Source organism: Pholcus phalangioides, unplaced genomic scaffold (genome assembly GCF_987345545.1).
Source record: "Pholcus phalangioides strain wild (caught in Gottingen) unplaced genomic scaffold, Ppha-v1.0 ptg000003l_1, whole genome shotgun sequence".
NCBI classification, from domain to species: Eukaryota; Metazoa; Arthropoda; class Arachnida; order Araneae; family Pholcidae; genus Pholcus; species Pholcus phalangioides.
The window spans coordinates 44,831,862-44,858,502 of NW_028301596.1; the positions used below are offsets into that span (position 1 = coordinate 44,831,862).

The following is a 26,641-nucleotide window of genomic DNA, read 5'->3' on the forward strand; positions in this document are numbered from 1 at the left end:
CTATGAGTGAAGTGTTATGATTGAATGATATATCGTTGTAGGACTGTTGCTCTCTGTGGCGAGACTTTTTAACGGGGAGATCGGCTCGCATTTGCGCCTTGAAGTTGGGAACCACAGAAAGCCAACTTCAGCCAACCACCACTGTGGGGTTCAAACCCGGATCCTCGCATCGCGAGTCCGTTACTATAACCACTCGACCACCACAGTGGCAACCTTTGTTAACCTTTTTGCAGCCAAGATGATGGAGGGTATATTTATCTTCAAATGAATTTTTTTTTTCGCGAATTTTATTGCTAAATTTTATGTAATAAATCACACTTTCCCCGGAGAAGCACTTTCGCCTTCGCCCCCCCCCCCAATGAAAGTTCACCTTCAAGTGCTGCCCTCTGATGAAAGTCCCCAAAGTTCATGTTAATTATATTTCTAACTCTAAACTTACAAAATCCTTTAAGCCAGGGCTTAACTCCCTGAGGTGAAAGGAAAAATTCTACTGCGAGGAAAGACGAAACACACATTTGTTGCACCAGGGTCTGAAAGGAATAAAGCGGGAGGATCTAGTCCAGAGCTAAAAAGTTACCTTTTAGAAACGCTTCAAAAGCAATAATATTAGAGTGGCTGGAGGGCTGAACAAATCTCCAAAAATTTACATATAACATAAAATAATTGATACCCGAGGTAATTTTTTTACATGCCCGAAAAATATTATTAATGGATTTATTTGAGTAGGTACTTATTTCATATTTATCCTTCACTATTATGAATAAAACGGTGAAACGAAATGAAATGAATGAAAAAACGGTTTCAGCGAGACTCTTGCTTATCACCTATTGAATAAAAACAAAACTATTTGTTATAATTCCCAAAATAAAATGGCTGTTGGTTTTAAACCAATGTGTAGTTTGAAAATGAACAACATGTGGTATGAAACGATGTGTTGTTTGTTTTTATGTTGCGTACCGGTGTAAATTTTATGCGCCAAAATACCGGTTAACATGTTTTTTGGTGCTCACAGAGTAATTTAGCGGCAAACATAAAAACATATTAACCGTTATTTTGTTATTTTGGCATGAAATTTTCAATGATATATATATATGACATTCAAATAACATATTTTGTTCGTTTCCATGCTGCATACCGGTTTGAAACCAACACAACCCACTTTACTTAAAAATTATGACATATAGTTTACTTTCTATTTGATAGGTAGCAGCAGATGTCACATATTTTTTTGATAAATATTTTTTGCGATATTTTTGTGCAGAACAGAAATGCGTGTAAGCATTTTCTACAATTTTAGAATCGCTCGCAATTTTTTTTATCCCTTTCCGACACTGTATAATTGGGCCATTTAATACGTAGTTGTTGGGTTTTTTTTTTTTTTTTGCGAAAGTATATTTTTACGTATTTATGTAAGCTAAAAAGTATTTTTTCTCTTCTCCCATTAATACCGTCAGGATATACTATTTTGCTGAAAGTGACATTTTCCGTTTTCCAGAAAAGCCCAGTTACAGTACGCGATTCCATTTTGATCCAAGCTGAAGTACATGAGGGGCCCCCATGACCGCACCGGGCTGCTAACTAATTAGGACCATGAAAATATATCGAAATACGTTGACTAGATACACATGCAGCATATTTAAAAAACCTTCGATGCATCTCTGGAAAGTCTGCAACACTTCTCAAGAATAACCTTCAACGCATTTTCTGAAAAATCTCCGAAGCATTTCTAGATATGCGTACGCCTCTCCTAAGCACCTCTAAAAAGCGTGCGTCTCCTAAGCATTTCTTAGGACACGTACGCCTCTTAAGCATCTGTAGCGGTACAAATGTCTCTGAACCATTTCCGGCAACATACTTTGAAGCATGAAAGTTCCGGAACCAGGTCTATAACGATCATATAACAACTAGCTCTCAAATGATTCCCAGCCCATGTCCAAGGATACCATTCATCCTTTACTATCCACAACACTAGAACCAGTGCCGTCTTAAGGCATGGGCCCACCCGGGCACGACCTGGGGGCCTCAAGAGAAGAGGGACCTAACAAAAATGAGATCCGGTTAAAATTTTCCAGGATATACCAGGTAGGGGCTCCGAAAAACCACTTGGCCCGGGGGCCCCATGATACTCTTAAGACGGCCCTGACTAGAACCACCAGACGGTATTTATGAATTTATAAATTACTTCACCTTGAAATCCGACATTTCACGAATTGATGGGGAATTTTCCGCATTCAATCGGATTTCCAGCATTGTTTCTCTAAAATATTGCCCCTGATATATAAAATTATTTGATTACTATCAGGTAAAGAAAAAAGGGACTATGCACTTTTTCCGTCTTTTTTCTATTTTTCTCTCAAGATTTTCTCGACGACGACGAAAGCTCTAGAAAGAGCTCCACTCACTGAGCACTGACCAATTGGATTTTTTTATTTTATTTTGCTCTCTCTCTCTCTTCTAGAATCCTGGACACAGGGTTGGATCACTCAATAATCCCAGATTGCCCTCTTGGGATTCGGCCATCGATGGGGTCCTCGCCGAGGCAAAAAGAGAGAGAGAGAGAGAAAAGGTAAAGTAAAAGAAGGTCAGGATTCGGGAGAGCTTTTCATCCAGAGCGAGCGTCCCCGGGGACACCGAGCTCCTGTCCACGCTGGTGTCCACCCTATCCTTGTTGTTCCGCCCGACCGTTTCTTTCTTTTGCCTTTCAAATCTCTTCCCTGCCACCACCCTAGTCAGGTATTTTTTTATATGGACAAAGGGTATCGATGGTGGGGGGACCCGAGTCAGATAGGTTTAGGTGGACATGGTCGAAGGACAGAGGGCTACAGGGAACCTATGAGTTGTTTGGCCCACTACTTCAGAAGGCCAACGGACCGTGCAAATGCAATTCGCAAAGTCTAGATCGTAATTTTTTTCTTTTGGTACAAGGTCCGTTTAAATCAACATAAGGGGTGACCGATGTTGACGTCACTCGGTGAGTTCCCTTCCCTGTGTCCGTCTTTCAAAGGTTAGTGCCGTGTACAGTACGATATTTTATAGCTGCGTCCGGGTATTTCCAGTAAAATAAAGGCCCGGTGGATAATAAAATTGTGTATGATGTTGAATCTAGAACAAGATTCGATTTTGTTCCCCCGAAGTATAATCATGGGATTAGCTTTGAGATTTGACCAGATGTACCGGGTATCGGTCAATTGGTCATTTTAGGAGACATCATTATGACCTTTAATCGGTGTTCTTCAACCGCTGGTCCGCGGTACGTGAAACAATTCGACTTGTTCATTTATATAGCCCCAACACAACACAACTTTAAATTTATTGTGAACATTACATTATCTTCATACTGGATTATATTTCTGTTAGCCGTCAGGTCAGCAAATTACTTCTCCTACTTTATTTTTTGCTGGGTCCGTGAACTATTTCTACTACTTACTTATTTTTTGTGTCGTTCCTCAAATTATTTCTCCTGCTTGTCACTGTTATTTAATATTAATTATTATTTAATTAACAATTACTTTCTTCCGCTTATTCATTTCCCAAGTTATTTCTCCTACTTATTTATTTTACACGCCGGTCTTCAAATTATTTCTCCTACTTATTTATTTCTCATATTACTTCTTCTACTCATTTATTTTTTTGCTGGTCCTCAAATCATGTCTCCCATTAATTCATTTTTTGCGTGTACTCAAATTATTTATTCTACTTATTTATTTTTTCCCGTTCCCCAAATTATTTCTCCTATTTACTTATTTCTCTGCCAATTCGCAAATTTTCGATATTTTGCGGACTATTTCAACTGCTTTCACCAGTCTGCAACTGTAAAAAGGACGAAGAACACCGCCTTAAAAAACGTCCGTCGAGGACTTTAAGACTATGAATATAAACGCTTGAATATTTACATTTTTATGAAGATAAACATGAATGTACATTACCTCGAACGATTTGCAGCTGTTTGGCAACTTCTTCCCTGTAAGCGATTTCTTTTCGGACTTGTTCTTCGAATGTATCTGCGGAAAATAATAGAAATATGAGATGAGCATGCTATAGTGTGTGTAGAGTACAGTGAGGGCTAGTCAAATCTCCAAAAATTTACATGCCCGATCGAGCATGTAACTTAAAATAATAGATGCCCAAATCGATATTCTACATTCTCGAAAAATACCATCGCTGGATTTACTTACTTTGAAAATTTTTGAAAACAAATTCAGTTTATTTGCATAAAAAGTATCGAAAAGAACATTTTTTTAAATCAAAATATTGAAAGAAATACTAAAATGCAAAAGGAATGTGATCACCAATTGAAAATTTAAGATTAGTCAAATTGCTAATTAGGATTTCCCATGCTCTTGGCTTCGGAAAAAAAGCATAAACCAAGTTAAAACTCCCCTTGCTTATAGAATCACAGCCATGGCCCCCACAAGGGGTGGGCTGAAGAGGCTCCAGCCCCGGGGCCCGGGAGGATTTTAATCTTTTTTTTTTTTCACGCTATAAATTCATCATAAAGGGGGCCCCGTGAAAGTCTGGTCGGGGGCCCGTAAAAGATCCCAGCCTAGGGGCCCTGCTTCAGGATGTGGGGGCCATGATCACAGCCGGTTTACGGATTTACGGAATTTTCATGTTTTGTCAGTATCGTGTTGTAGGCCTGCCTGCTTTCTGCGGAGAGACTTTTTCAAATGGGGGACCAGCTTGAGGCACGAACGTGAGCCGGTCTCCCATTTGGAAAAAGTCTCTCCGCAGAGAGCAGGCAGGCCTACAACACGATACTGACAAAACATGAATATTCAAGCATTTCCATCTTTACTTCAGAAAATGGAAGACAGATGATAGTGATAGTGATAGGAACCGAGAGACACCCAGGCTCTGTCACACTCAGTGATATAAGCACATTGTCCCTGGGGACTCGGGTGCCTCCGGGGAAACCTAACCATTTATTGATCTTGAGAAAGATATATTACATACATGGGCAGGTGCCATTACGCACCTCGCCAGTAAACGAGTATAAAATTTGTAATCGAAAAATGGTGATTCATGTAAATAAATCACAATTGTAAATCACAGGTTATAAATCACAAAATCATCGTAATAATCGTCATAATCGGGAATAGTTCTTGATAAAATTTGTGTGTGTGTGTGATCTGCTTCTCTTCAGGGATTTTCATTTGATCAGTAACTATCACATCAATGAAAGCTGTCAATCTGCTGCTGGGTTGATCTAATCGCTGCACCGTGTTGTTTGATTTGGTCCAAAGAGATTCGTCAGTAATTGCTGCCTGTATCCAGCTTTTCGATAAGCCAGCGTGGATCAAACTATTCTTGACTACTCAGGCTCCTCTCCTTCTTCCTCTTCTCTAAACAGATGTACGAGATCGCTGTCTGGGTGTAGTTGACGTCGTAGTCTAGTGGATCTCCTAACTGGCATAGGTGGCTCTCTATCTGGTTCTAGCTCCGGGACTGTAGTTCTGATATCCTCAGGGTATTTCTATGTCCCACTATGCGGCTTTTGTGAGGCAATCAGGAAGATTCGACGCCAAAATAAGAAGAAACGAAATACGGTGCTGTGTGGCAAATTTGCTAGGTTGTCTGAATGACGATTATGGCAAACACTGCAGAGGCCTTCTATCTCTAGGAGGTGTTAACCATACATGGGCAGGCGCGAGGAATAGCGTGGCAGGGTCATATGACTGAGAAACCGGGATAAATCCTGATATAAACAGGGAAAAATTATTTTTTTTTTTTTAAGAAGTCGTTATAGTGTGGAATTGTAAGGCAATCCTCGTGTAAATTAGGATGATGCTCTCATGTTTGATGCTGTTGTGAGCATGATTCACGAAAAACGTGAAAACTTTTAATCAAACGCCAAATAACCATCCATACATCGGTTGTTCCAGCTTTAATCAATAAGGGTAAGAACATTTATAAAAATAATACACTAGTAATCAGAAACAATACACTAGAAATCTCTTCCGAAGCCAAAAAAATCCACGTTTCTAAGTGCGATATTCGCTGAGATATTTGAAGTCCAGAATCGGAAAAGTTGGGAAAGAACAGCATAAACGAAAGAAAGAAGCGTTGTCTGTTTGTTCGTTAGTTGGAAATTAGCATTTTTCCAGATGCTAATTTGCCACCCATCCATGTTTTTCTTTAATCGGGGCTCAAATATGTCCCGAAAATGTTGTAGCCCTATGCTCCAGATCTTGCCAATACAGCCTTGCCCTAGCTCTTCAGATAGCGAAGTCATAACGAAATCTTTGTACCCAGACTGCACCTAGGTAGTCACAATTAACTCGTGGATTTTAAATCCGGAAGTTTCAATTTTTAAAATAAAACTTCATGTAATCTAGAAACACAAAACAATGCAAATCTACAGTGCCTTGGATTTCGTTTCACAGTTTCTCCTTACATCGATGTTCGATAGATGGCGGTGAATCCCAAAAAAACATTAATCTGGGAACTTGATGTAAATTCAGCCAAGCATTTCTCGAACATCCATATTTGGGACAACACGAGTAAACACCAATTTCACTTCCGAATAAAAGTTTCCGTGAACACAAAAATGGCCGCTAAAAGTGGATTATATCCCCACTCTGGAGATTAAACCCGTGACGTCATAGGAAGTCGACAAAGAGGGAGAGATTGGCTCTAAATCTTTTATTATAATCATTTATTCTTTTATATTCCTCCATCTTTGGTTGCTTTTTTGCGATGTTCGTCGTTGAAGAAGAAGAAGAGCGAACTGCAATCAAAGTTAAAAGGGCCTGGGCAATCGCCATGAGTAAAGGTGGGCCAGGATATGTATTTACCTATCGTCGATGTATAAAAAGGAGTAGGAGAGGTTTTCTGTATATACATAGAATGCAAGGGCGTATGTGTGTGTGTGTGTGTGTGTGGGTGTGTGTAAGTTCGAGTTCTAAGGAGAGCGATTTTTGAGCTTCCGTGAGTCGTATTTAATGTTTACTCAGGAGAGAGAGAGAGAGAGCGATGTGTTGAGCTTTCAGGCTTATTGCTCTTGATCGAGTTCAATACCATGAACTTACATTTATTCCAAAGTGCATAAAAGACGAGGATAATATATATACGGAGTCTTTTGACATGGGATCCTGATCGATCACGATCCTTTTCTATGTACCTACTGTCTCCAGAAATCGTACATTAAATGTCTTTTAAGCCATTTGTTTGATGGCATGTCTTCGTCTAGTAAATAAGAATAATGTATTATTAAATGTCTTAAAAGTTAGTTTTTAAAATCACGCATTAAGTCCTTGTTAATTTCTCACTTATGGTTTGTGAGACAAATGAAGAATCTAGTGTTCTTCGTGTTTGGCGGCATGCTGGCTTATGGTGGGGGGGGGGGCGCTGTATATTTCAAATTGAAAGTTTTGACGGAAGTTGACTAGAGACTGATGTAGAAAACCAAACTAGCCGCCAAATCATTCAATATATGCGTCAGCATCGATTCGTGTTAAACACACGCATATCTAGACACTTACTTACTAACCGAAACGTTGACCCAGTCCATATTCCGAAGAATTTCTAACCGATAGGTCACCGCCTGGGTATATATCTAGACACTACAGTCTGGTGCCTTTACATTGGATTAAGGTTAGGATAATACAGGGGTGTCTAAGCTGAAAATATACATAATGGCATATGTGAGAGAACCACGCATGCTCAGTTATGAAAGATTATCGCGAGTAGATAGGAAGAATTGCTCAAATAATTTGTCCAAGTTTAATAATAATTTGCCAAAGTCGTGAATTCGTTCTATCGACAGCTGCTTTGTGTCGCTTTCCGCAGTTTCGCGGACTGCCAGCACGGGGACGCAGTGGCCGGGTGAAGTTCGTTTTCTGTGGTTTTCAAACTTTTAGATACCAATGCGAGGCGATCTTCCATTTCATTGCAGTCTGTCCACAGAGAGAGCAATCAAGTCTACAACACTGAAAATTCACGTATAGTTCGTTCGTGATACAGGCAAAATGTTGATGCAGGGTTGTTTGCTCCCGAGTTCAGAAGACAGTGGGCAGCATTCCTCAGAAACAAACTTGTCGATGGGTCATGGCCTCTACATCCTATGGAATCTTTTATGCGTGCCTCCCCCTCCCCTACACCAGACTTTCACATGCCCCTTTATGACGAATTTATAGTGGGAAAAAACAAAAAATGCTGAGATTCGTCCCGGGCCCCAGGGCTGGAGCGCTGACACCCCACACTTGTGGAGACTATGACGATGGTACGCAAAATATACATCGCACATTCGGAAGAACTTGAATTTTTCCGAAGTTTCAAAGAGGAATGTTTACTAGGTGAGCGTGATCAACTATGCGAAGACGGAAATCGCAGCTCCTGCTTTCATAATTTCAATCACGGTTTTTAGTTGTGGTGAACAAAAGTTCCGCTTATGTACGGGAGTCGGAAGAACAATCATGTCACATACTGAGTGGACACAAACGGTTTAGCCGTTTGGGGAAAGGAACCCTTTCGGGAAAGGGCGGGAGGGGGATGTCTGTTGTGGTATGAGAGGTCTACTAGAGAAGGAGGTCTCTTGAAGACTTACAGGCTATTGACAAGAAATTCGGACGATCTCTATTTGACTAATCGGCGATAAATATGGTAACCTTGCCCTAACTTAACCACACGTTGAAAAAAGGAGAAGGGAAAAAAGGGGAAGGAAAGGAAAGAAAGAAAAACAAATGAAAAAGGAAAACAGTTTAACTGATAAGTTGATAAGAGAGTACGTACGAAGTAGATTTCTCTTTTTACCCTCACGCAGGACTGCAACTAAAGAAGAACAGGCGGGTCTGGTACCCGGGCAGAGGACATGTATCCGTCTAATATATACATACATATGAGAACGAGAGAACAGTAGGGTGAGGGCAGGGCCGCAACTAGATACTTGGTCAATCGGGTTGCTGCCCTGCCCTCACCCTACTGTTCTCTCGTTCTCATATGTATGTATATATTAGACGGATACATCACATGTGGGAAAAAATCACTAATACGAGTTTAGAAATAAAAAGGGGTGAATTGTGAACAACTTTTATTTATGTTTTTTACTTTACAACAAAACTTCGCGATGATGAGGAGAGAGGAAAGAAAACAGAGAGAAATTGTTTGCATATATTCCACTGGCATTTGGATGCAATATTACGTTCTTGATCGCAAAGTGGTCAAGTCAGTGGCACATTAAATGCCATGTTCGAACTGAGTGCATTGTGATGTCTCTCCTCCATTATTTGAAACAGCTTATTCCCGCAGCACTTGATTAAATAACACCTCAAACGCTCTTGAACACTTGGCAAGGTGATCGGGTATCGTTTCGACATCTGCAGAGCCACTAATAGTGCTCACATTGAACTTTATGGACCATTAAATAAATCTGAACAGTTACCCTGTTCAACGTAATTTAAATTTACGAGTCATCATGTCTGTTTCTCTCACTAAAAAGCCATTACTTTTGGACACCCACCAGCCATTAAACACCCTATATTTGAACGAAAAACGACATCGTGATTACCTCTAATGACTTGATACTCTCTTTCGGCTCTTCTTCTTGCTTCGGCTTCTTGTAAAAGAACTTCCTTGAGCTCTTCTGTTAAGAAAAAGTCAAAATCAACAATTTATAGCTATCATTTTCCACGTTTTTTTTCGTTCACTACTGTATGAACTGGGCAAAAATTTCGAACTCGTATGTAAATTGTAACTTAATAACTATTTACTCTGCCCTTTGAGTTGGTCACAGCTGCAATTAAACGTGGCGTGGATTTCGATTGAAGCCACTAGCAAATAGGAAAGGGGGGGGGGGTTGTTCAGCAAGGTTTTCAAAATGGCCACGGTGTTTATTTACACGTTACTCCAGGTAGTTAACCAAACTCTCTAGAGCAGCGTTTCTCAACCTACGGTCCGCAGACAGACTTGATAAAATTATTCACCCGTTATAATTGATACAGTGAAAAACTTCCCCTAACGGACACTCCCCGATAACTGGCACATATCGTTAGTGGACACTTTTCCGATCCCCGACAGACTCTAACAAAACTCTCATTTATTAATTTTTATTCATAAATCTAGAATTTATCATATTCGACAATGATTATGTATAATCCCAAGCTCGTATTGGTAAACCGATAATCAATTAATCCGAACATACCTATGGTCCAGGAAGGTAAATTCCGAATAGTAATGTTAGTTTTGTTTGCACATGTTTATACGTGTGAAGAAAGCCAACATTACAAGATTGATAATGGTGTCATGAATGTTTTTGACACTTTACTTTAATTTAATTTTTATTCCAAAATGTGCTTAGTGCGCGTATCAGACTTTACAACTTTATTTAGGAATTATGCATAATCGCAGGTGAAAGTGATAAAAAAAAGTGTAGCGAAATTTCAAATCAAGCTTTCTTTATTGAGACAATTGGTGATTATGCATAACCAATGCACCGGTGTTCACTTTTACACACACGCGCAGTATTATATACATTTTAACATTAACGTTTATAAGAACTAATCGCGACTGAAGCCAAACGTCATATAAGTGTGGAAGTCGTATAAACGACGTTCAACTGCACATTGTACCTTCCCCCATCAGCGGACATTTCCCGTTAGCGGACAAAATGTTTGGTCCCATGGGTGTCTGTTATTCAGAGGTTCTACTGTATTAGTAATATGGGTAATCATATTTGGGTTCAAATAAATTTACACCTTCATACGTAGGTTCACACCATACATCGTCGAGGAGAGAATGCAGGAAATTGCGATCCTAAGTACGGGACATTGCTAAATTTCTCCTTAAAATGACAAGAAATATGGTCTGCCTAGGTATTCATCACGTTGTGAGTGTGAGGCTTTTTGAAGAGACGTATAATAACCATCGCATCACTTTCAGAGAATAGCACGAGATGATCTCCATAGAAATCAATGTTAAAACCACCGATTTTGTCTGCAGAAATGTGGAAATTTAGTGGGGTTTGCCGCCACATCAGTAATTTCTAACATTTAACTGAGACCTTGATTTTCGAAACATTCAGTTCGCTTAGGGATACGAAGCCCAGAAAATTAAATATAAAATAATTAGCCGGACCTATTTTTGAATTAGATATCCGTGCAATAACATTGATTTCAACTTATTATTTACATCTTCTCAAGCACGTGAATGAAAATTAATATCCAACTGCATAAATCCAATATAGTTTAGGATGTTTTAATTATTCACCCATAAAGTACATTGTATAAATTCTGCAACTTTAAGCATTTTTTTGGAGCAAAAACAGGCTGATCGATAACTTTAACTTAAAAAAGATTCATTTCTACGTTTCATTAATCCGGATATTTTCCGGAGTCGTGCTGGAAGTCGCCATATTGGTTACCTTGGATACGGACGGTTTGTATGCCCCTCAAAGAAAGAGGGAGATATTACGTGATCCAAAAAAAGCCTCATTGATACTTTTCTACCGGGAAAAGTTTTCGCGCAGATGAAACCCCCCCCCCCTTGGCAGGCCACATTTGACCCTCGGGCCGGAGGTTGCGCACTCCTATTCTAGTGGATGGCCGCACATCGCTTCTGGGTCTTTTGGCTAAGATCAAAGTGCAGTGGATAGCCACAGCGGTTTTGATATGCAAATCTTCATCGACCGATATTAAATGAAAAAATGCAACGCGTTAAACCTCAAACCGATCTAATTTTTGTACCGGAGTTTCATTACCATGCTCAGAATTTTGATGGGCACTGGAGCAACATCTCTATACGGGGTGTCACCCACACAAGTAAATATTCGGCAAAATAAGATAACCCTCCTACAAGCAACATTCCTATACGGATGTCCACGATGGAAAATAGTAGATTGCACTTCCGTGGAGCCCGTCATGGTCTCAAGTAAGTTCCGGAGAAACCTCTGGCTATAAATTCTCGAAATTCCTCCGTAATAGGAAATAGAGAGGATGTGTCTTGCCGATCTAGTGGTTTGGTTGCTCTATTGACCAATAAATCTCTCGTTCCTGGTGCTCGTTACGACCTCAAAACTGCTTCAGCGGGAGAACACTACTGCCACACACACACACCGACTCAGTAGTCTTCTCCAGTTACTTGCTTGCGATCGTAAATTTTCACCATGAATAGGGAAGGAGGACTCTACCTGAAAACACCACGACCACGCAGTGTTTTAACTCTGATTTGTTGTTGCGGATACCGGGTGTCCTAGTGATAACACGGAGATAACGGGGAGGGGGAGACGAGTGATAATTTTTTCGCCCATGACGTTACAATGGAGGGCCTCGTCTCGAATTAAAAGCGCTGTTCGTCCAGTGACTAACAAGCAACTTTCAAGCCTCAACGACTTTTGAAAGCCGCGGTTAATTAATGGTTTTTGATGCCGCACGTAACAAGTACGGGGTCGGGCATTTCCCAACTAGAGTTCCATTTAATGATCTCCATGATAGAATACCCGTATATAACTGCTAGTATACCTCACCTTATTTATACATGAGACCGATCGCTTCTAAATATTAATGGCTGAATGAGAGAGAGAGAAAGAGTTTTTACGCCAAGCTTTTGACAGTGGTTTCAAAATTAGGGTCCGTTTCCTGTATGTGTTAAATGTGTGGCGCATTTTCATTCCAATTTTGTACTTTTTTCATTTTCTTTCCTACCTCCCCCCCTCCTTCATTGTAGAATGACGCCAACTATGATGATGATGTATTGGTTTGATTGATTGCGATGGCCGCCGGACTCGAATTTGGCTTGTAACGCGTTTTTTACGTAACGACGAGACGATGGGAATAGGCATACCGTTGTGTGGTATCGTATACAACGAACTTATAAAAATTGATGTCCCGTTTTTTACGGTCTGTCGCTCGAGGTTAAATTTACTCGATGGGCGGAATCCTGTGATACAAAGACAGAGAGAGGGGAGAGAGAGAGGGGAGGGGCAACATTAGCTATTCACGTGACTAATTACCTTGGGGTTCATGTTTAAGCACTTTCGGTTTGTACGTGAAAGGTTAAAAATGTTTTACAACTCGTAAATTCCGCATGGAAGAGCCCTCCTACGATCATGGAAGTTCGACTTGCTTTGTCGATGGAAAATTCGCCAACTGTACCAAGTCCCTGAGGTTTTGTGGATTCGAGAATCCGACCAGTCCTTCTCAGAATAATTTCTGAAATAGTGGAATTACTTCCACTTGTGAAGAATGGATGGTGCCCAAGATCAGTGGTGTACGCAGGGACGAACAAAGGGAACCCCGAAACTTAAAAATCACCCCCGAATATTAAAAATTTAAATTATTTTTCGAATATTGTTATAGAAAAAACTAGCTGCTACTCACGGCTTCGATCATGGGGATTTCGTAAACTAAAAATTCCTCCTTATGACACCCTTTCGGTGTTGAATTTTGAGAAATCCTTTCTTAGCGAGTCTCTTTACCTTTGAACCCCTCACGTAGGGCCGGAACTAGAAGGCGCGGGTGCAACTGCCCTGGGCGGCAGTTTTAGGTGGGAACGAAGAACATAGTTATAAAATTATCGAATTTTAAAGTTGTGGGGGCGGCAAAAATCCTAGTTACAGCCTTGCCTCGAGACCCCTTAGGGGCGGAATTTTAAGAATTCCGTTCTTTGTGAGTCTTTACATTATGGAATAAAACTACTGACAAATTTTTTTGACATTTCATATTTATAGCTGCAATGGTTTTGGCTCGGTGGTGATGAATGTGAATCAGTCAAACAGGACTTATTTACAGGGACATTATTATACAGGGTGCCCTGCAAATGCTAATGTGACGTTTATCTCATCAACCGTCCGTCGTAGAGGTATGATTCCAATTTAAAAAATGCTCAGCAGACGTTCAAAAATTACCCTGTACTAGTTTTCAGAGTGAAAATACAGTGTGTTACAAAATAAGAAATCTAAATTTTTATACGGTCCCCGTGTCCTCTTCAAAATTCTTTCAAGGAACGGAATTCCTTGTGCCCCTCCAAAGGGAGATCCTGTGCTTACGAGGTGTCCAAGATGAGCTCACAGCACACAGAAACACAGAATGCTTTGTACATCTACTCTGTGCGACACAACATGTTGGTCTAATAGTAAAAATAGTTTACAAGAGCCCCTTACAATAAAATAGACGTACTCTCAGGTTTTGGCACTAGTTTGCAAGTTAAAGTTTAGTTGAGAGAGAGGCGGAGACAATTATTTCGAAAACCTCTGTGTGCCTCTTTTCAAAGGCCTTGGGCTGTGAGTGAGGTTGTCCAATAATTTATAGCGCTATTCAACTCACTGTTTGAGGAAAACATCTGATCTTTTTAGAGGTTTTGTTTTGCGGTTGGTGGTGGTGGGGGGGGGCAAACAGACGATTGTAGCTAAGTGACAAGTCTGGACTACAGGTTAGGTGTTTCTGCATTTCTCAGCGAAATTTGGTGAGAATATTATTTGCTTGCTGCAAGGCTTGAACTAGGAGACAGAGTAATTATTTTCGGGAAGAGGAGGAGGAGCATAATTTTGCCACATCTTTCACGCTCAAAATTCTACGATTTTATAGCAGTATTGTTTTTTTTTTTGTTTCTTCCAAAAACTTCGCAAACAAAAAACAAAAATCTGGGGCAACTCCCCACTAGTTAAGGCCCTGGCTTGCCGGGACAAATGTGAAATGAACATTATCCATTATCGTACAGAAATACAACGTCCATAATCGACATGTCTGCTCATGTTCTTCATCGAAGACGATGACCAATCTGAAGCCCGGAGGGTGAGCCTACGAGTGCTACTTCTCATCAAGGGCTGTTAAGCCGTTTTGATCTCAACACCTTTGAAAGAAAATACATTCGGAATCTACTATAAACCGTACGTCCAAAGGGGATAGTCAGGCTTCACGTGATTGAAATGGCCATGGTTAAGACTAGAAATCGCAACAATATATTTTCAGAAATATTGAATTCTTACCTTTACTAAGAGAAGACAAACGCTCGGGATCCATGAGAATAGATTCGGAAGCTCTTCCGACTGAAACAAAACAAAATGTTTAGTAATTTTGTCACCAAACAACAATTTTTGGTTTGAAATAAAATTTTTTTGTCATGGCTTCTATCATATGAATGGAATTCAATGTCAACTAAAAGCCGGAACGTACCTTTGAAATGCGACGAGGGTGAAGTTATCTGCATGGGGCTGAGTTTGTCCATCAGTGGCCGGAATAACAGGCTGTTGCCGCTCACCGAATCAACTGCGTATGAATATCATGGTGGTAATAATCACGTGAATACACAATATATACAAAAATAAATAAACCTGATAAGTACAGGGTGATTAAAATTAAATTCTGCACACTCTGAGTAGTTTTTCTTACGAACTGCTCATCCGAACACAGCCAAATTTGCAGGGCACCTTAATGAGACCATGGGGGGAGTAGCCTATCGTACAAGTCGGGTCCCATTTGGTATTTATGCAAAATTCGGCGACGATCGATCTAAAATTGTAGATTTGTATAGAGAACATACACACACACACAGACAGAAAATCAATTATATATATATAGATTATTTTTTATTGGCCATTATTCTATGAGGGAACTGAACATTAATGACGTTCGATCATGCCATTAAAAAAAAGTTGTGGAAAAACATTTTCTTTTTCACTGAAAAACAACACAACTGACGGTGTTTTTCGATCCAATTCGAAGCAGAACTCATGGTCAGCAAAAATACAAAAATTCAAAGGGAATATGTTTGCAAAATAAAAATACAAAAACAGCGAAATCCCAGATTAGAAAACTTTGCAAATTAAGACACCGAGTTGCCGTTCACCTTGCTTATCAAATCCTAGTGTTAGGTTAAATCCTGGTTTGGTGACACGGAAAAAATTCCCGGTAGCCGAAATACCTGGACACAGATAATGAAATTATTAAAAATTCCATCATTGGCTAGAAATTGCACATTGAACTCAGTAATTGTTGAACTCCCCCCCCCCCCCCCCGTGACGACGATGACTCCTAATATACGACGATGTAAGGAGTGTGATAAAAAGGTTCCTAATCTCATCTTTAGATAAATTCTGTCAGGCATTCATCAATTGTTGCTCCAGACATTTTGGGTTGCCCGAATCTGGCTGCCTACCATGTCCCATACATGTTCACAATCTGGACCTTTTCCGAGAAACAGTATCAACAGCACGGAGGCAGTCCAGAGAGGATGCCAGGCATTATGGCCCCAGGATGTCATCAACATATCATTAAGATGTTGATATTGTACGCAGGATGAATATAGACTACCTGCTGTCGTAAGAGGTAGCACCCCCCATGCCATCACACCAGGGGTAATAACTGTATGCCTCTGTAAAACAAAGGCTGATTGGGACCGCTGGTCCCGGCACCTCCACACACGGATCCGATGGTCATCTGCTCCGAGACTGAAGCGGGATTCATCGCTGAACACTATGGGATGCCAGTCTGTTGGCAGACATGATGATCGGCAACTCTAGACGACTTTGCCGATGTTGTGGGGTTGAAGGCAGATGTCTTACGCTGTGAGCGTAACTCCGCCTCAGCCAAGCTCCGTGAGATGGTGGAAGGTACCACGGGTACCTTGGAAGTAGTTGGAAGTGGCTGGTATGGAAATTGGTATGGAAGCGGCTGTAACACGTTGGATAGCGAACAATGATGCCGTTGGGGCAGTTCGGACTTGTCGCACAATCATCCGATATTGCCTCACATTCGTGCATCTTGGCCTTCCAGAGCCTTCATTCCACCAATGAGTTCCTTGCAGCAACCATTACTGCCAGCACCTTTGCACAGCCGTGTCCGTACGGTGCAGGTGCCGGCCTATTTGCTCGGTATGAGCAGCCAGTTTCACGCATACCCGACTAACGTACGAAGTCGTCCAATTGGATTTAAGATCTTCGACAACATCGTAACGACATTATTGGTTGTGTCTCCAGGGAACTGCAACGCCGACAACGAGAAAAGATAAACCGTCCGCGATTGTTACCTGTTTTATACAACGCTGGTGGCGCAGTAGAACCGCGCGCTATAACCGAAGTTGACATTCATTGGCCGTGAAAATTTAATCATTTGAATACTTGGTAAAAAGGAATTTTCATGCGGAGTTTTGAGCTGATCGGATTACTTTTTATATAGGGTAGTGCTTCGTTTTATTTTGCTGAAGAGTGTATTTGAATTACTGCGTCCGAAAAATTAGGACATTTATTAGGGAATTCTCTAGACATTTTCTTGGGAAACTGAATCTCACAAAAAAAATGTCGTTATATTCGAGGTCGTTATAGGTTTTCATTAACCTTATAAACAACGTTCATTAACATTATTTTCCATAGGAATCAGCTGAGGCTGCATAATATCGACGTTTTTGCAACCGAGTTTCACTGTATCTCCCATATTCATTTCAGTCTCATAATCAACCGTGTAATTTCTGTTTCTTATTAAAATTATCATAATTGAAATAACACTGATATCATAAAATATCTACACTGTGCAGGTACATTTTCGAAATGGATTAGGCCATGGTATAGGCAGTACATTAATGTCTTTTCAGGGATATTAAACGTGAAATCACGGACATTAATGAGTAATGCAATCTGTAAAGTAACCTTCCATGTATTACATGATCCCTTCCGGTTAATGTCGAAAGTCATCTTCGATTGTTTTGTATGTTTCTCGGACTGCATATGACCGAAAAATGTTTAATGATAATAATGATAATATATGGCGACCTACATTTTTTCCTAACCGATATGTTATCATTTCGGACGCTCGGCTAAAAACAAGGGCAATGAAGAGATCGTTTGCCAAAATGATTGAATGTTAAACTAACTGGAACTATATCATGTTACATCAATTTCGGGCGAACAAGTTGCGATATGAGGGAGCACCGGCCCGTGCAAAAAACAATCATCCTAATAGAATGTATTCGGAGTTTTTTTTTTGTTTTTGGAATCGAAATGCCGATTCTCACATGTTATATTAAATGCAAAAGTATTTTGATTCGATTTTCTCTGTAGAATTATTCTCAGAAAATGGCCATGCAATTACACTTATCTCAGATCGGATACCCGGAAATGGATTCCGTATCACTGTATTCGAACACCTCCGATGAGATCATCAATGAATTTTTGAGTCACTATTGAATTTGGAGCGACCAATGATCATCGCATGGAATTTAGAGCATTTGCACGGTTATTGGAATTAATTTTTGGAGTTTCTGAGGCTTTTATAAGTGAATTTAAAAATCTCTAATGAAATTAATCCTTATAAATGGAATTCAGAGTTCAATATATTTAGTGTTGTATTCGAATCATAAAGTGGTTATCTTGAAATTCGTCACCGTTGCATTCGCAGACAAGAATGTTATTGTCGAATTCACAGATCCCCTGGCTATTACCATTGGATTCGCAGATCTCCTGGCTATTATCACTGGATTCGCAGATATGAATGCTATCCGACTGGTATCATTGAATTCGAAAATTTTGATTGTGCTATCATTGAATCCGCTGATACGAATGTTATCGTTGAATTCGCGGATATGAATGTTGTCGTTGAATTCACAGATATGAATGCTGTCGTTGAATTCGCAGAATTCGCCAATGCGATTGTTATACAGGAATTCGCATGAATTCGTAGATGCGATCGTTATAGATGAATTCGCAGAGTTCGCAGACACGAATATTATAGATAAATTCGCAGATGCCAACGTTATTGCTGAATTTAAAGATCCTGACTATTGTCATTGAATTCACATATTCTGACTATAATCATTGAATTCACTTATTCTGACTATAATCATTGAATTCACATATTCTGACTATAATCATTGAATTTGCGTATATGAATGTTATAGAAGAATTCTCTGAATTTGCAGATGCGATTCTTGTGGATGAATTCATTTAATTCGCAGATGCGATTGTTATAGATGAATTTGCAGAATTCGCCGATGAGATTGTTAGAGGAATTCACGGAATTCGCAGATGCGATTGTAATAGAGGAATTCGCTGAATTTGCAGATGTGATACTTGTAGATGAATTCGCGAAATTTGCAGATGTGATACTTGTAGATGAATTCGCGAAATTTGCAGATGTGATACTTGTAGATGAATTCGCGAAATTTGCAGATGTGATACTTGTAGATGAATTCGCGAAATTCGCAGATGCGATTGTTATAGATGAATTCGCAGATACGATCGTCAGAAATGGATTCGCAGAATTCGCAGATGCGATTGTTATAGATGAATTCGCAGATGCGATTGTTATAGATTAATTCGCAGATGCGATTGTTATAGATTAATTCGCAGATGCGATCATCAGAAATGGATTCGCAGAATTCGCTGATGCTATCGTTATAGATGAATTCGCAGAATTCGCTGATGCTATCGTTATAGATGAATTCGCAGAATTCGCAGATGCGATCGTCATAAATGGATTCGCAGAATTCGCAGATGCTATCGTTATAGATGAATTCGCAGATGCGATCGTTATAAAGGAAACCACTGATACGAATGTAATCGTTGAATTCGCAGAGTTCGCAGATACGAATGCTATCATTGAACCCAGAGCCTCCATTATCATAAAATTCCTAATTCGAAACAAATACTACGATTTTAAGACTAAAATCATATTAATAATTTTAAAACTTATATCATTGACTTTGGATTCGCCGACTGAATTCACCTATTTGGATTCACTGCTTCATTTTCACTCAATGATTAAAGTAATAAACATACTGAATTAGTATCTGAATCGGCGGCAGCCTTTGTCTCGCCGCGATTCATCGGCTTTGTTCCAGCACAAAATCAGGCATTACGAATATTGTGACATAACAGATTATACATAACTAATGTTTTTTGCAGTGTCGTTAATATTCAGGGAATGCAAATCCTGCGCAGTTTCGCGAAGCCAATCGGGAGACCTATCGCCGCATAATACACATCCAGAAGGCAACTCGCTGATGACTACGGAATAGTCGAACGTTTAGGAGATATAACTCCGGTTTGTGTGTACAGGAGAATGACGGTGAGGCGGGACAATTGATTGGAGGAGGCTCCGAGAGTAGGAGAGGGATTGAGGAATCGTTATGATGTAAATAGGGGCAAAATGGATTTTGTGCCGAAGGGTCTTTTGTGGCCGACACAGAATAGACAAATCGGGGGAGAAACAACTTCGCGTAACACAGGCGGCAAAGTTAGATTTGTTGCAAATTACTTATCGGAGGTGTTATCGGATCAGAAAGAGAGACGAGTAGTAGGGAGTTCGGGGAGAAAGGGAACCCTTTTTCGACTTATCGCCCGCGGATAACCTCTCAAACGACCACAAAAGGATGCCAAGGGTTTATATGGTGTATCGTCATATTTGGCTGTAGAGAGAGAGCTTCCCTGCTTGGCTTGAGCTGTGGATTTACGGGCCGCGTCCTGTCCACAGTCATTCCCGAGAGAGAAATATTACCAATGATTTGTCTTGTTTTAAAATAAATATGATACTCTGACATATCCGATAGATCATGTGGAGTAGGTGAGAAATGATACTCTGAATCATAACCGCGAGAAATGGCTCTTGATTCGATTATGAAGAATACATAATCAATTAAAAAGAAAACGACATCAAAAATACTTTAAAAAAATGCCAAAAATAGGCATTGAAGAAGGCAAGTGTAAAAGAAAAACAACTAAAATATTAAGGGTTTGGGAAAACTGCCAAAAAATTTTCTGCATTTACTTCGTCTATGTTTCAATAATATAGTTTATGATAACTGCATTATCAGCCAAGCTAAATTGATACTACGCTGATCAATGCTGATCCGTGAACTGGATAACAGGAGTCATGTTTGGAGAAAAGAATTTGAAACAAAATCGCCATGTGACCATAGACTTCTCAATAGAGGATAATAGAGACTATTCTTGATATACGAACATGCGAGTCGGAAAAAATTAGACTGAATCCAAAGGAACAATATTAGATTATTTGATCTCTGAGGTTTTTCCCATTATAAAAATACCTGGGGATTATAATCTCTTCCGATCTCCGCTGGAATCTTCACGTTGATTATATCTGTAATAAATGTCTTCAAAATCTCTTTTTCCTTCGCCCCGTAACCTGAAAAACTCCACCCGTCATGTCCGTCACTTGTGCTACCAGACATATATTCTCCCTGCTCTGTCTTATGCCTGTGAAGACTGGTATCCCCATACCCAAACCAACATAGACAAATTAGAATCTATCCAAAACAAGTCCACTCGCTTCATTTTTAACTGTTGGTCTTCATCTGTCTCCATATTGGAACTCAAGCGCCAACTCAATCATTCCCAAAAATTTCAGCTTATCTTTGCCTCGTCAGATTGTCACAAATTTAGCTTCTTCCCAAGAACTGGGACAATCTACCACCAAATATTGTAGATTGTACTACGATTTACGAATTTTCCTGTTCCATCAATCGTCATTTTCGTCATACATAACTTCCGCATCCTCTTGTAGAGACCTCGACCAAACAATATTGAATAAATAAATATACAGTCGAATTCCGTTATAACGAATACCGTTATAGCGAAAATCTCGTTTTAACGAACACTTTTCTAATGCCTCAAATAAGTTTACATAGGAACAATGCAAACAGCCTGAAATTCCTTTATAACGAAGTGATTCTCCGGTCTCTTGGAGCTCGATATAACGGGATTCGACTGTATTATGTTCGTATATCAAGACTAGTTCGTAAACCAAATTGTACGCAAACCTAGAGTTGACTGCAATCTGTTGTCTTTTGGAATAAATAGTGAAATATCTGTTAGATCATGGAATACATTTGCCATGATAAACGTTTGATGTTTTAACATGCCAAAAAAGCTTTTTGTTATTAGTTGGATTTTCCCCGTTTTATCGTCTCAATGAATTCCGTAGATTTCTTTAAAATTCAAATATCTCCGACTTACAAATAATTCGACTTACGGAACTGAAGTCGGGAATGGCTTTACATACATATAAAGGAAAAACTTAAAAATGGAAACACTTGATAACAGAAGTATTTAACACCTTGATACACGAACTAAAAAGGTGTCAAAATTAATAAAGAAAGTGTTTTTTTTTTTTTTTTGCTTCCATCAATACACACAATAATTGATAGTAATTGCATTATTATACAAGTTGAGTAGCAGATGACGTGAGTGAAGCCTATTGTTTAGGGCTAGTTTCTGGACCATATCTTAGCTTTTAGTTTTTTCTCTTTCTTCCAATAATAATTATAAATGCCTTTTTTCAGTGCCTAATTTGAGAATTTTTAGTGCCTATTCTTCCGGGTTCTAATCATTATACTTCAGAACAGGTAAATAAAAACTGTATAGTCCAATGCTATTTTCAGCGTGGTTTCCTAGGGCGTTATATCCAATGCGTTATATCCAATACTCGCTTTCTTCACTTTTCTTATTGGCAAGTACGGGTATAACCGCGCAATATTGTACCAACCCATTGAAGAAATCTTCGATTTAACAGTACACGAGACGATTTCTTCTCGATTATATTATTTCCCCTCTGACGGATTTTGCAACATTTTCATCCAGCTCACTAGTCTCCCACATATACATGTACGTGTGTTTCCACAGGCCTAGAAGGGGGATACATGTTCTATTCCGTGATTAGAACGACGTAATCCTTTCCATAAGCGGCAACTAGTTTTGAACGAGTTCCAGACCGAGAAGGAGAGAGAGAGAGAGAGAGGATAAAAACGGGAATAAAAATCCTTTTTCCCGCTTGGACGAATAACACTACAGCCGATGAATCAATTCGAAGTAGAAAAATACGGGACAAGAGCGGGGAGGAAAAACGAATGTATAGAAGCACACCCTAAAGTGAACACGAGTGGTCAATTCGTAATCGTGGTTAATCCACTAAGACCCGATTTCTCCCTCAAAAACCCGCCGTTTTCTCATCATGGAAGCCGCACAGTCATCCTTTTGGTACGAGTTGATGCAAGTTAAAGCGCAATCCAGTGTGAAAATTCGCCCCTTCTTCCTAAGCCCACCCCTCCCCTAAAAAAAAAGTAGTACATAAAGACGACCAAAATAAATAAGATTCTAATGAAGGCTCCACACACACACACACAGACAATATCTTTTCAATTAACCGAAGAACCCAGTGTATTGTATTAAATCTCTTGAACGTTAATTCTGTCTGGAAGTACCACGAAAAATAATTACGGCGCGAGTTCTTAAGCCGCTTGTTTCCTTATTCTTTTCTGCTTTCAAGGAGGAGGATCTTGTTGTGGTTTTTTTGTGCGTGTCTTTGAATGGACTCTTTAAGAAAAGGACGCCACCGTCACCATGTTCCGTCCCCAACGCGACGCCAAGTTAAGTTTCCCCAAAGTCAAAGGGAGCGAGATTATACGAGAGGATAAAATTAACCACATGTCCGAAAAACACTCTCCTGTGTGTGGGTAAACGAATGCATGGAGTGTATAAAGGTATCTAAGTACGTTTTCCTTGTCCGCTGTTTTAGGTAGTGGTAGTTGTGTAGGAGCAGTAACTGCACTGAAATGATGTTACTAAATGGCCCCTGCGAGGAGAAAGAGTATGTACTTGGAAGCCAAAGTGTCTTAAGGGAATCTCGGGTAGAATCGCTTTTTTTTTGTTTAAAAGCCAACTTCTTTTCCATCCCATACCCGTGGGTTACCTGATTTCCCTGAAATACTTAGAATTGTGTCAACTCGTGCACTGGCTCGTGTACAAACTTTTCACTGGCCCCTGGTGGAACCTTGTGAACTTGGAATTTCTGTGACATATCTTTTCCGTCTTTTATGTAATTAGCATTGTGTTCACTTCATACAGAGTGTCCCACAATCGACTGACGTTCTTCAAAATGGAAACAGCAAGAAAACGGTGACATATTAAAGTCATTCTTGCGGAATATAAGTGTGCGGTCAGCATGGCCCCCACATCCTGGAGAGGGTTCCCCCAGGCTAAAATTTTTGCGGGCCCCGGTCAGACTTTTCACTGGCCCCCTTCTGTAGTTAATTTATAGCGTGAAAAAGCAAAAAATGTTCGAAGTGTCATGACGGTCAGGAATTTCAGACACGTCATTCAAATACGAATATAAATACAAATACAAAAGCCACAACAGGGAAATTTGCCCAGCTGGGTGACTGAAAGAATTATGCCCATATGGATGTCAAAATACTGCAACCCAATACAAAAACATGTAACCAAAAAAATAAATAATAATTAATAATTAATAATATGTCATACACTGCCCATGGAAAAGATTATGGTTGCCTTGCTGTAAGTATGGATAGCTTCTCGATTTATCCCACGATGTAATTCTTTTTAAAACGTGTCAATTGTGTTAGAATTCACGACCCCCCCCCCCCGAAAGTAAGCTATTCCATTTATTAATAACCCTATTAGTGGAAAAACTCTCTGCGACACCAGATCCTGAAATTGTCCCTTCACTCGTAGTTTTTCTCTGCACCCTCTCGACCAATTCAATGTCCCTCTGTTGGCGTGGTTCCCAAAACCTTACGGCATACTCCAGTCAAGGACGAACTAAGCCTAGGAAAAGCTGAAGAATGACTTTAAGAAAACGCGAAGAGACCGTTTTCAGAATGAAACCGAGCATTCTCTCCGATTTTTCGACCACCGCTGAACAATGTTTAGAAAACCTAAGCCGCTCATCAATGAGAATTCCCAAATCGGTGACCCTAGTTGCATACGGGATATCGACACCATTCAACTCGTGAGTGAAACGTGGGGTTCTTCGAATCAAAATGAGCGAGCATGCACTTATCAACAGTAAAGTTTGTACTCCATTCATTAGCCGATGCTGCAATCATATTCAAGTTTGCCGGAGTACTTCCCTATCGCTTGGATTCCCGACTACCCCCATTAGCTTCATGTCATCTGAGTATTTTCTAACAATCCCATCGATACCCTGATCGAGCTTATCGATTCATGTTGCAAGGGGGTTCCGGGAATTTCACGATTTGTGTAAGAACCCACTTGCATCATCGTCGATGAAAAAATTCAACAAACGAAGTGTTTTCTGTTATTTTTCATGTCTGCATCGGGCTTATGGTCAAGAAAAAGAAAATACAATGTCCGGTCGAAATTTTTACATGCCCCGGGCATGTCGGACAATCGATTTGCCCAACCCTGGCGTGCACCGTCGGTCTCGGACATAACTACGCGGATTCTCTGTCTCTGTCTCCCCATCTGAATAAAATGGTAGTGGGTGCTACCATCTATCTTGTAAGTGAACGGTTAGCCGAGAGAAACTTGACCCAATTTGTTACCTGCGGCCGCCTATTCGGTAGTCAAATAGTGGTAAAATTGCCTCTGGTAGTAATAGACCTTGATGGTGTATCTTATATATAAATGTGAATGCATGTCTGTTGTTTATACAAATCTGTAGTTTTTGACCGATCGTCGCCAAATTTTGCATATATACCAAACGGGACCCGACTCCAACGGCTACTTTAAAAGTTCGTGAGAGCTGGACACATGCTCGAAACGGGCAAAAACAATGCCGGGCAACAATGGTTCCTGTGCCTCAACAATCAGAATGTTTACTTTGGTTATCGTGATTCTCTAACAATGCGTTTCAGACATGTATATATGTCTTTACAATGGTTTGTCACATCTTTAATGCTGCCATTATAACAGTTTATTCCTTCATAATGGTTTTTGTCACTTTTCCAATCCTCCCAATAATTGAAGAAAACCCGGGAAGCGCCGGGTATTTTTGCTAGTGGGTAATAAAGTAAATCTAACGGGTGAATAATTTATTAACAACATGATTGGATTTATTGAGAAATGAGGAAAATTAATTAACTTAACTCACCGGTTTGGTTATTCATCAGCTCTTCGTCATCAATTTTCTCCTACGGAAAGAAATAGGAAAAAGACGTTCAGTTCGGAATTTCGTACCAAAAAAACATATCGTAATCCCATACAACTCAGACGGTTTACGGAAATTCACAGCCGGAAAATTCACCGACAACAATTCACCGCTATGCAATTCACCGCTGAAAAATTCCCCGCTAGGAAAATTCACCGACAACAGTTCGATGCGAGTCAGAAAGCGAGGAAGTGAGCGATTGAGTTAATGAGTCAGTGAACGAGGGATTGTGCGAGTGAGTGATTGATTGAGTGAGCGAGCGAGCTACTGAGTCCATGAGCGAGTAAGTGAGGGAGTGAATCAATCATTTGTGATACTACTAGGTTAAAACGAACTAATTCACTCACTCCCTCACTCACATACTCACTAGGTCACTCACTCATTCAATTACTAGGTCACTTACATACTCAGTAGGTCACTCACTCACTCCTCTCTCACTAATTCAATCGCCCACTCCCATGCTAACTGACTCGCATCGAACTGTTGTCGGTGAATTTTCCGGACACGACTCAGACACAGTATTAGTTACTGTACAAATCATCATAAATGGAGAAAATATACAGATTTGAAGTGCCACAAAGACCTACTGCTACTACTAAACCAGACATGCACCTCGTTCCATATTGCTCTGCGGAACTTCTAACGAATTGGTAAATGTTGGAATGTGCGTGTAGTGAAACCTGACGGTGAAGTTTGTTTCTTTGTAGTGCTTGTTATGTGTATAGTGCTGCCATCTGCCACCAGTTTTTTCTAACTATGAGTGAATTGTAATGATTTATCGTTGTAGGCCTGTT

At 40.0% G+C, this 26,641-nt stretch overlaps 1 protein-coding gene across 4 annotated transcripts in view; it reads right to left on the reverse strand.

The window, feature by feature from the left end:
• The window catches only part of fuss (SKI family transcriptional corepressor fussel), a 103,953-nt gene that overhangs the window by 12,610 nt on the left and 64,702 nt on the right, over positions 1-26,641 (reverse strand). For all 4 annotated transcript variants that reach the window (XM_089248662.1, XM_089248671.1, XM_089248655.1 and 1 more), the window contains exons 4-8: positions 25,791-25,830; positions 15,105-15,197; positions 14,918-14,977; positions 9,506-9,580; positions 3,927-4,001 (exon numbers count right to left, since the gene is read on the reverse strand). In XM_089248662.1, the coding sequence (XP_089104788.1) occupies positions 3,927-4,001; positions 9,506-9,580; positions 14,918-14,977; positions 15,105-15,197; positions 25,791-25,830 (343 nt within the window). The remainder of the gene's footprint in view (positions 1-3,926; positions 4,002-9,505; positions 9,581-14,917; positions 14,978-15,104; positions 15,198-25,790; positions 25,831-26,641) is intronic.